At 37.8% G+C, this 12,324-nt stretch overlaps 1 protein-coding gene across 3 annotated transcripts in view; it reads left to right on the top strand.

Moving 5' to 3' along the window:
• The window catches only part of whrnb (whirlin b), a 92,016-nt gene extending 86,545 nt beyond the window's left edge, over positions 1-5,471 (top strand). For 2 of the 3 annotated variants that reach the window (XM_042421334.1, XM_042421336.1), the window contains exons 11-12: positions 2,310-2,441; positions 5,070-5,471. In XM_042421334.1, the coding sequence (XP_042277268.1) occupies positions 2,310-2,441; positions 5,070-5,246 (309 nt within the window). In that variant the 3' untranslated portion in view covers positions 5,247-5,471. The remainder of the gene's footprint in view (positions 1-2,309; positions 2,442-5,069) is intronic. The other variant, XM_042421335.1, reaches the window with a different exon arrangement.
• The last annotated feature ends 6,853 nt before the right edge of the window (positions 5,472-12,324 follow it).

The following is a 12,324-nucleotide window of genomic DNA, read 5'->3' as shown; positions in this document are numbered from 1 at the left end:
CATCATGGTGAAAATCCTCAAACACAAAACACAGTGCGTCACATTCTACGTTCACACATGCAGTCATTTAGTGATGATAAACAACACTGAAATAAAATCCAGAAAATATTTTAGGCCACCTGTTTAACTGCTGTTGTCCCTCCCACCTTACATTTACACACACCCTACTCCCTTTGCATCCATTTTATCTAGCAGGTACGTGACTTCAGACTGAATAGATACAGTCAAATGTTTTAACATCCTTTCCTTTTTTTTCTTTTTTTCTTTCTTTTTTTTTTTTTTTTACAGTGAATGAGCCCACACAGAAGCAGATTTCTGTTTTTTTCTGTTTCTGGGACAATTTGCACTCAGCAGTCCATGCCTTCTGTGTGATAGTGGTGTGAAAAGCAAAGAGAACTGTTTTAAAATAACCAGAAATCATTAAAAGTAAAGGCGAATGCATTTGAAGTTGTGGTCACTACATCGAGCAAGCAAGCAAAACTTTATTTATATAGCACATTTCATTCCAGGTGGAAGCACAATGTGCATCATAGAGCATGAGCTAAGTTACAGCCACAAAAACACAAGAATGTAGATAAAACATTAGATATAAGTTAACACAAACACATAAATAGTGAGTTAAAAACCATTACAAAAGCTAAAGCTAAAGCTAAAAAGGAATGTTTTCAGTTTAGTTTTAAAGGATGACATGACATCACATGATTAGTAGGATGTTCCGGCGCCTTGGAGTGTAAAAGCTAAAAGCAGTTTCACCGGTTTTCATGGAGACCCAGGGAACAACCAGATGACCTGAGGGGTCTAGCTGGTTCATAGCTTACAAGCATGTCAGAGAGATATTGGGGTGCCAGACCATATAGGGCCTTAAAAACAAGTGTTAAAATTTTAAAATCAATTCTAAAACTTACTGGAAGCCAGTGTAATGAGCCCAGCACAGGTGTTATATGGTCATATTTCCTTTTTCTTGTTAAAACTCTAGCAGCTGCATTCTGGAGTGGCTGCAGTCAATCGAGATGCCTTTTAGGTTTTCCCATGAGCACCGCGTTACAGTAGTCTGGCCGACTGGAAATAAAAGTATGGGCGAGCTTTTTAATGGTCTGATGAAGCAACATCAAATGCTGCCATGGAAAGGACATTTACTCCTTTAGATGTAATTAATCCTAAGGTATGGCCCAGGTTATAAATTGTCCAGTTACATGCTAAGAGAAACCAAAGGCCTCCAGCAGGTTGTTTAGCTCTTTATAACAGTAGTCCCCAGTGTTATTATCTACATGGATATTTAAGTCCCCAGAAATCAATATAAAATCAAGTTGAAGTTTGGGACAACAGGTCATTGAACTCATCCGTAAAAGTGCTGGTTGTTTTTGGCAGTCGATATATTATGATTAATAAGACAAGAGTTGTGCATTTTAGTGTCAGCGCAAGATATTAGAACATGTACTCACCAAAAGTTAGTTAATTAGTTAGTTAGTTAGTTACTTCCATATGCTATCTAGGTTATGCCTGTCTGTGACCTGCCTTCCTGCTGTAACCCTTTCAGTTTGTTTGCTTGTTTGTCCAGCTGTAAGTCTGTTCATCTGACCAACAATTAAACAAAGTGCCCAATATTCTACCTAGTATTTGCGTTTGGGTCCTCTGTCCTGTTACTTTTTACAAAAAACAAAAGTGGCAAACTTCACTTCACACCACATTCAAATACTGCTGATACTGGGCCAGTTTTAGCTGCCAAACAAAAGGGCTTACCTCAGATTGCATTACCAGCTGCTTATCCAAACACAATGTCAAGCAGGCTCCTGCATTTAGGGCAGATGTGACTGTGATTTGCTCAGGTAGAGCCCAGACAGAGATGGCCAAATATACACTTGCAGTGGTAATTCCTAGCCTCATTTGTGACCTATGTTAACTGGTAACATAGCATTCAGGATGCAAATCTTCGAGGGAAAAATCTAAACTTTATTTTTACCAGTTATCCAGCAGAGGGTTGTATCTTCAAAGATATTTTTTGTGATCTCACAGATGTCTGCAGTTTGTCTGAATGATAAAAACCTTTCGAAAAAGCGTTTGATCCAACGTTTCCACAGACTGTATAGCTATGGCAGGCATGGGCAGTCTGTTTAAATATTTATATCTGAACCCTTGCAGAGGGTTTCACCATTGTCCCTTTATTTATTTATTTGGATCAAATCATTTCATGTCAAGTTTGCAGGTCTGGTCTAGATCTACAAAAGGTTGCACTACTGTCAATATAAAATTCAATCTGAACTTTCAATCTCCTGACATTTCTTCACTTTGTGTCACTATCTGTTGTCTAGCAGACTGGCTCACCGGTCCCTGCACCCACTGCTACACTGGTGCGAGTGATGAAAAACGCCAACACCCTAGGTATCGCTATAGAGGGAGGAGCCAACACACGCCAACCTCTGCCACGCATAGTAACCATCCAGGTGAGACAGGGATACAATAGGGTTTAAGTGGGTCTTGGATCGTCAGGAGCCTACATTTTGTGCCAATGTTCAGTGTCTATTCTTTGAGAATATACTGTACGTGACTGGAATAAAATATTTTGCAGAGAAAATAGAACTCCAGTATATTAACATTTCCCTTTCCTGCTTAAATAGAAACTCTGTCTTCCCTCAGCATCTGATTATGAACATGCATTTGTTTTGCCCAGACAGCATTCTAAAACCATCTGCAAGTACCAATCCTCCTGGTGATATATCCCTCTGTTGTGTTAAGTCCAACAAAGTATGAAGACAGCAAAGCGGCACATTTCCATAGTGTTTTATACAGGCTGAGGGTGAGAGGAGATAACATCAGCTAATCACTGAATGACATAAAGCCTCAGTCCCCCCAGCAGACCCCCCACCCCCCACCCTCCTCTCAGCCTCTGTCACGAGCAGGCCATCCTTGAGGAGTTTTCGTGACTGTGCAGTGATTTCCATAACAATGACTCCTTTCACCTGTCTCCATGGTTCTCAGGACAGTGGATGACATTGAATGTCAGTCAGTTTGCTGATGACCCTCACAGTCATTTAGCAGCTTGACAAACCCAACTTCCTCTATAATCAGTGTGACATTGCATGTTTGTACATACACATTTAGCCAATTACATTCCTGTAAACAAGCTGTAATCTAATAATGCTCATTTGCTAATCTGCTATTCTAAAAATAAACTTGATGAAAATTAGGAAATTAATTTCTTTTACACACAAACTCATCAAAAGTTTTCAATTTATTTATTGAAATTAAAGTGAAAGGGCCCAAAACTTGCATAATTTTGATGACACAGATGTGAGCAAGACAGACATGTCTCACCCTGCAGAAAATTCTCATCCTCACACCGTTGAGATTTGATGTTTCGCCATAACAGAGGAAATTGCTATAACTTTATTGTACATGCTCCGGTCTACACCAAACTTTACATGCTTGTAAAGTCAGACCTGTCAGTCCAGGTCTGGAGACATCTACATGCCCGTGACAGAAGCCCGTGGACTGCACCACGCCCCAACGACCCATTCAACACTGCTTGCAGCTTTAATTCCTTTTCCTGAAATATGTCAGAAATGTGTTACCGTAACTGAACATTTGTAACTGAACTGAAAACACTGATGTCTCTGATTGAGGTGCCTGAAACCCTTGAATGTGTTTCATGCTTTAAAGCAGGGAGCCACATATTATGATCTCAGTCTTTTACTGTGGACCACCAGGAGCTGCTGTATTTGAGCAGCTGGATGTTAATGCTTGCTAACAGGCATATCAGTGATGGTTGTGGATGCAGCGGAGAGTGTGTCTGATTCATTACCCCACTGAGAGTTTCTTGGCCAGTCTGCAGAATCAAAATTCATTATTATTGGCCTATATACCCTGCAGTGATGTTTTCAGCTGCTACTTTGTAATTGAATGTCACAGCAAATAAACATGTTTAGGCTCTAGGATTAAATTTAATCGGGCAATTTTGGCAGTCATCCTGTTTGTCCTGAGTGGAAGAAGGATCAATGAATGGAAGGATGGATTAACCCTGTGGCTCTGTTGGGCTGCCTAGTGGAGGAAGAGGAAATGGTCGTGTAACAGTGCGCACACACACACACACACACAAGCATGCACATCCAAAATACATGAATGCAAAACTAAAATGTTCTATTCAAGTGGGAGGTAGGAAGAACAGTGACTTTACTAAAATTTTTATTTTAAAACTATATCAATTGGATTTTTTTTTTCACCACTTGGGTGCAGTGGAACAAGCTAAAACAGCAAACAGCTGCCTATTTACACATTCAGCAGATACTTTGCAACATTGTCTGCTGGACAACGTCATAAGCATTTGGTCAGACTTGAGTTTGTGTCCATATGATGATCAATTTAAGTCCAATATTCACTTTTAGCTCTGTTTTGTTCTCCACCAGCTCTTGAGAAAAAAATCTGCCTGTTTAGCTGTTAGCTGGTATTCTCTCTTCACCAGGTAATCATTAACTTTGGCTGTCCCAGTTGGTGCTGGGCAGGCAGTGTATATTGGGTAATCAGAGCTTTTCCACTGAAATTTAGGTTAATGAGAGCAGAACTTTGCAGGCAGTAAAACTAAAACAATGAGCTAAAAGAGGCTAAAAACCTCTGTAGAGGTGATTGGTTGACCACTACAAGGGACATCTTTCACATTACACAGTCATTTGATCCACTGATAATATAGAAATATTAGTGCTGCTTTAAATCAGGCTCTTACTATCAAAAGTATTGGTCTCACTACACAAAAATTGCAGCTGAATCTAGCAGGTCAGGCTACAGAGTTTGCTGTAATTTAGTCAGTTCATGGCAGAAATAGTTTCCCAAACATACAACCAAGTCTTACATTATCAAAATCACTCAGCCTATGTTCAGTCAACCATCACTCATTCAGAGGATGAATCCTAATCTCCTGACTATTCCTCCCAGCTGTATTTTGTGTTTAATGCTAATCAGCAAATATTAACAAATATCCACAGTCCTCCTTCTGTAGAAAAATGTATTTAAAAGATTATCTAAAGCTAATATAAAGCTTCAGCTGTCCAAATTACTCAGATCACCATCTCTGTTGACAGAAAGGAGGCTCAGCTCATAACTGTGGCCAGCTGAAGGTGGGTCAGGTCATCTTGGAGGTCAACGGCATTTCCCTGAGAGGTCGGGAGCACAAGGAAGCAGCCCGGATCATCGCAGAGGCCTTCAAGACCAAAGAAAAGGACCACATTGACTTCCTGGTGGTTGAACCGGGACTCTAGTATGAGGACTTTAAGCAGCTTGGCTGAAGGAGACACCTAAGGGAACCGAATGAACTCCATATGATATTGTCATCTAATCATGGCCCTCATTTCAATTTCAGGGAAAGGATAAGTGGAAAGATGTGTTTGGTATTTGTTGATTGCACTCTTCAGAGTTTTGCACAATGTCATTTGAGAAAGGGGTCTTATATTAATATTTGCCATAAAAGTCATACCTGAGTCAAATAGCATTTGTGAATGACTTTAATTTCAATTTCATTAGTATTCACAACCTGAATGTCATGGTATTAGTACCTGTTAGTACTGATCCAAGGGTTTGCCACATCAAATAGGATAAGAAACACAAGCATAAGGTTTAACACAACCCCACAGGTTAACAAACGTGATTTAATTTCACTTTTACCTCCAAACATGTGCTATAGATAATCTGGCTGCACTCTTGACTTCTTTTCAGCAATTAATTTGGTGTGTACAATGTTAACATAACTGACAGAAACAATGGCGAAATCTATGAAAATAAAACCAAAGTTGTAATAAACTGCAATATTCCATTAAATGAGTTAACAAGCAGAGAAAACTGGCTAACCTAACAAAAGTTAAAAAAAATAAAAAAATAAAAAAGAAAGAAAGAAAAGAAAAGGAAGTGAAAATAAAAACTTTGTAAAATTCATTCATGACGTCATTGAAAGTTCTGCAGACTTACTAACTAGCTTAGCTAGATAAATGGCTAATTTGAGTTCAAAACATTAGCCAGGCTAACAAGCAAACCTGGGTAAAAATTTACCAAAAGTATGTTTTCTTTCAGTCTTTACTGAGAGTATGAGACTGTGTTAGTGAGAGTGTTAGTTTGCTCATCTTTTACTGGGCTTTGGTCTAGTGCTGATTAGGCAAGATACCTGTGGATGTCTGCACATGTGAGGTTTCATTAAAACAGAGTGAAATCCAAACTACAGCTGACTGACTGAAAACTGGATGAGGTGGCTCCACCAATTGAAGTTAAAAGAAATACAAAGACATTTTTGCAAATATCATTTGACTCATGTTTGGCATAATTAGACCAATATATCATGAATTAAAACCCATAATTCCCATCTCAACAATATCATGGCAAAATGAGCTGACAAAATACAGAAGGCTATGTCTCATTAATTTGCCTTCAAAGAATTTATGAATAGATTCTACTGAATTGAAGCCTCTGAAACTTATATCGACAACTCACTAATCACCTTTCTGTCATTTTGGAACTCAAACCATCAGATTCTCGATCCTCACAGATTTGCACATTAACAGCATCTTCATGTTGACCAACAATGGTGCTTTTCTTTTCAGAGAATATATCTGTTTAATTCATCACATTTGTCTTCAGTATTTTAATAGGATTGCCATATGTATTAAACAGCTATGATACAGACATTAATGGTATGATAGCTTGTATATACTGTAGACTGCTTATAACCCCTACATGAAAAGACTATATAACTTTTTATAATAATAAATAGTTTACAGTAGAAAAGCATTTAATATTTTCCAAGATTATAACACTACTTTATATCACATCACAAATCATTTTATTTCATGTCTTTCCCCTATAGCTTGAAGTGCAGGATTTGCCATGTTCTATATGAAACCACATATACTACATAGCAGAGATCAATGAAGGCCCTATATGAATCAGCATATCCATATCCTGCACTCTGTGGGATGCTGATGAGGACTGAGACTCAGTAATGAATCAGTGGGCTGCTGATGCACTGTACAGGAAACACTGATCAGATTAGAGTATCCTGTTGTAATTAAAAAGGTGCGCACACACTGTGAGGAGCAGAAACATAAAATCAAGCCCTCATTTAGGTTTAAACAGTGAAAAGTGGATTTTATTACTCAAATGACCAGATCAGAAAGCCATAATATGCACTGACTGTGAGCAGTAAGAATAAACCTGTCTTAACCAATAATGAAATACAGCTGCTGTTTACCATGGTCATATATGTTGATTATATTTCCATTATCTTGCCCACCTACTGTAATATGTACAGTATTTTTGTCTGATGCCATTCAGAATGAGGTTGTGCCTTGTTCACTAATATTACATGTTCCCAGTTTCTCCAAATTACATATGACTTCATTTTAGAAATGATGTTAAAACTCATGGCCATTCAGTAGCAATTTATAAGCATTATTAAGTCTTAAAGGCACATGAAACTTGATTTAAAATAGTGTTTTTTTTCCATAGAGACATGCATTGCTCTATGCAAACTTCACCAGGGTTTATCCTGACTTTTCTCATATTTATTCACATAAATAAATCAGACAACACACTAATGACACACAGAAGAGTTCCATGTGCGCCCCAGGCTACAGCTGTAATATTAAAGTATGTGTAGGTAAAAAATTTATTGCTGGTATTTCATATTTAATTTGGAGGGGAAAATACTCAGCCATTGCTGATTTGCACAAAATTCCAATAATGGCTCTACCACAAACCAATGTTTACCAGCTCATTTGGTTTTGTTTTAATTTCTGACTAAAATTCACACTTTGTTCAATATTCGTTTTCTTTATCACTTGAAATAAGCTCCTCTGAACTTTTATTGTGAAAAGTCAGCCAAAAAGTATCCCTTACTGTAGGTAATGTGTCGGTAATAGCCCTGCACTGTTCAACACTCCACAGAAGTCAGTAAATCACCTCCTGCCAACACAAATTAGACTAATGACTGTCTGCCAAACCTTTACTGAAGTGCTCCATCTGAATCAAGGAATAAAGAGAATGGAATCTAAGTAGAAACAGTATTGAAGCAGTTAACAGCAATTTACATTTACCTGATGACAAGACCATCAACACAAGTAATACCTATTTAGTCATAAATTCACAATTCACACAAAAATGTAAAAAAAACTCTCCTTTGAATGTTTTGTCAACATAATGATATAAATCCACTTGCAGAACTTAATTCCTTGAAATAATAGTTCATCGATCAAAAATCAAGAACATTGCACTTTATTGTGGAAAATTCCTGGAACAAGTTGGCCCCTAATTTTCTGTCAAATTGCTACAAAATGACAAAAAAAAACTTTTTTTTTTTTTTTATTCTGTCGCTGTCTTGTTAATTGAAACTAGGCTGGTGTGGAAAGCATTTGTTCAGCTGTCTTCTTCCCAAAGTCTTCCTATTCCCCTTGCTATCTTTGCACTAACAGCCCCTTTGTCTTGACCTAGAGATACTATATGAAGCCACTTTAGTTGATGACAGCTCTTTACTGGTTGTTGTAGTTGATAGAAAATATTTAAACTGCAAGTACACATATGCTACGAGGGAAATGTCCAACCAACAACAGCCTTTATGTATGATCCAGGCTTAGTCATGCACAATCTGTACTTATCATTTTATCACTAAGGAGAGCCAACTACTAACACTTTAAAGCTCCTCTGAGTCTCCCAACCTTATGACAGTGCAATACTAAATCACTGGGGTGCCTCTTTAAAAGCATTTATTAATGCATTGCTTTATACAACCCCTATTTCAACAAAGGTACAATCAGTTGTTTCTACTTATGATCTTCAGCATGAATTTATATTATAATAAATTTTCAACCTGGGTATAAAACACCCAAATAAATTCACTATAGCTGATTTACCAGAAGCATGTTGGTGCTTTCAGCAGTTAAGTGAACTACAGTGGCTGTAGAGAAAAGCAGAACAGTCAGTGTTATATGTGGCTTTCATATGGTCTGTTCCTTCAAAAATCTTTGTTCGCTCCAAAAGGCTGAAAATAATTTTATTATCCTTTAACATAACTGCAATCGTAATCCAAAGTAATACAGTAGAGCCAAGTAATCCAGATGCTTTTAAAAATGTATTTTGGGCTGATTCTATTTATTGTGGTTATATTATATTTTTGTAATCTAATGACATAATCCCACTACAGTGAGATAATAGTGAGAGAAAATGGAGTCTAGGGATAAGATGTATGAGTAATACAATGCTTAAAGGTGCAATATACAATATTCAGCCCCACTAGATGTTGCACTATAGCACCAGCATCTCAGACCAAAATAAATGTGCACGTCATTTATTCAATAAAGTTGGGAAAAAAAGAAAGAAAGATGTCCCTGAACCAACAGTTCACGAAACTCGGATCAAACTGTCAAACTTGGCAGTGCTGATCAAATATGGATCAAGATTCTGTTACTGCATTGCCTTTTTCTCGCCCTTGACCCGGCCTTCATGTTGAAAACGGATGCAGGAGGACACAGAGGGGTTCACGTGCACTAACATGAATGCACGGCCGGAAAACAATGAACAGAGAGGCTCAGATTACAACACACACAGAGGGAGTGTGACTTCATTCTCTGCTCAGGTCACCATTACTCCACTGTGTCTTCACATAGCAGATAGTTTGCTGACATCTAGTGGGGCTGAATGTTGTATATTGCACCTTTAAGAGTGTGGATTTAAGGATGAAGAGTTGGTGAGGAGAACACTGTAGTATATAAGGGTGTGTAAATGAGATTATGCTTTTTTGTAAATGCAAACTGTTCAAAGATGATACAGTATATCTTGTACAGAAAAAGCTGCACATAGATTTATAGAGGTGTATATACACTACATGGTGAGAGGTTAGAAAATTTTGTTAAACACAATTATGTAATCCCTTTGTGGCTGATGTAACTGCTAACATCTCTTGTGTATTTCCTCTTCCCATGTCCTATCACAGCTGTCACACCACAGAAATATCCTTCAGAACAAGTCACTTATTCTTGTATTGGTTCTTGCAATCCTCCTTTTTCTTAAGGAACAAGAAAGGTAAAAAAAAAAAAAAAAAGGGTGAAATACTTCCAAATATTCCCACATCATATTTCCTGAATAAGACAGAATAAAAACAAGTGTGAGAATGTATACACTGATTTGAAGGAGTATTTTTGTTTTGTTTGGTTTACCTTGCCTCACACACCATCCTGCTGCCAAAATTACTCACTAAAGCACAGACTGTGGTTTAATCCGCCGCTGAAAATAGTCCCTAACAAATGCACTGTTTCCTCCTAGTTGAGTAATGTTTGCAAAAAACTACAGTGGCCAGCTGTTTTAATAAATTACTGAGCCTTTTTAAAAAATAAGACCATATACTTCTGAGCTGGTTTTCAAGATTTACAAAAGGAACAGATTGGCTTGAAGCTGAAAGCCACAGACAGAGTGGGAACATAAGAATCTATTGAGAGACAGACTAATACATTGTTGATTTAGGTCTTTTCATAGAATTTGTTGACAGTAAAAAAAAATTCACCATTATCCTTTAACATCACAAAAATGAAAGCACTACCTGTGCCTTATCATAATGGTTTGGTGCAGGTTACCATATTCAGGTTTTGTGAAGATTCCCATCACTATACACTACTTCTAAACCACAAACAAATTCAGTGACCCCAGTTATAAACATGAGACAGCATCTGACTTCCATAACCTCAGGCTTATTCTACTCACAATAACCATAATGTACACAATAATGCTTAGTTCAGAGAGCTTTTTGTATATCAGAGCCAAAGTGAAAAGTGCAGTTTCTCGGTGAGATTGTAAAGTGCAACCAAACACCCCAGAAATTCAGCCTCCAGCATGCCAGCAACAGAGGAGCCTCTGAGACCCCTGCAGACTCACATCTGTCACATTTCACACAGTGAAGCTACAGCACAGTGGAAAAGATCCTGTGAATTGTGAAACACTTGGCAAAACCTGGAATTAAATGAACTGACACATGAAACACAACACTGTTATATTCAGCTAAATCCCACTGGCACAGATGTGTAGTCAGCATGCACATCTCCTCCACAATGTTTTTTATCTATTGTCCACAAATAAATCAAGAACAATTTGGTGAGGGGATGGTATGGAGACAGGAATATGGAGGATGAAAAATTGATATGTCAATATGCAAATCCAATGCAAATTATTCGCAGAAAGCTGATTAAATTTGGTTAGGGTCAGGATTAAGGCATCAGTATGCTTAAACAGAAGTGCTTGCTTGGATGGTCAAACAGTGTCTGAAACCTTCTCTCCTCATCTTTCCAGTGTTAGAATTAGATGAACTGCATATAACAATTCCAAAACCAACAAGCATACCTACTTCACATGATTGGCCAGGTGTGTGGAGGTGAGAAAGTAGGCACGGTATGAACCTCATTCATTCAATGACTTCCAACTACTTCCACCACTTTTCATGTGAACAACTTAGCGCAATACTAGGAACATCTGAAAGTGTGCAATGTTATTCTCATTTGTATGATTTATCACGTCTCACCCCTCTCTATGATGGACGGCTTTTCACTTCACTCTCAAGTGCAGCTGTTTGGAACAACTATGAGGCCCTTTAGCTGGAATTGTATATGATTTTTTAATCTTGAGGCCCTATCGTGTTGATTTCTGTCAAAATCAAGTTATTTTTAATGAATGAATTCATTGTTTGCTGTGTAACATGTCAGAATATTTGCGCCCAAGTTGATCACTTTAGTTTTCAGCCCAAAACCGCAAAATGTTCAGTTTACAATGATATAAAACAGAGAAAAGCAGCAAATCCTCATAATGGAGAGGACAGAAATAGAGATTATTTGGCATTTGTGCTTGGTAAATTACAACATTACTACTACATTATTAATAATGATTAATCTGTTTTTTGTTATTTTTCTGTCAATTTTCAGAATTACATATTACTAAGTAAATGTCTACTCAAAGGTGAACATGATGGCCCACAGATCCTTTTAGCCCCAGGGCCCCCATACTGGTTAATCTAGCCATGCTGTTGATTATTTACTGTTGAGTGATGCGTGATGTGTAGTAACTTCAGATGCAGCAGCAGTTGGTGCTGCACACCCAGCAAGAACAAGTAACTCAGCTCCTTAATTTCCTTCTCTGTGGCTTTTCTGTCCTCTATGAAATCAGTGTGTGGGCTTCAAAAGTTCCCCATCATCAACAGCCTCTGAATGCTCTAATGTGACTTCTACATGGAAGGCACAGTAAGGCTGATCACTCCAATTAAAATCAAAATAATTTTACTTGATTCAATAAAACCTTCACTGGAACAGTAGCTTTAAC

This window comes from Thunnus maccoyii, chromosome 9 (assembly GCF_910596095.1).
Source record: "Thunnus maccoyii chromosome 9, fThuMac1.1, whole genome shotgun sequence".
NCBI classification, from domain to species: domain Eukaryota; kingdom Metazoa; phylum Chordata; class Actinopteri; order Scombriformes; family Scombridae; genus Thunnus; species Thunnus maccoyii.
The sequence above is the reverse complement of the archived record's forward strand: the minus strand, read 5'-3'. Positions and strand labels throughout refer to the sequence as shown.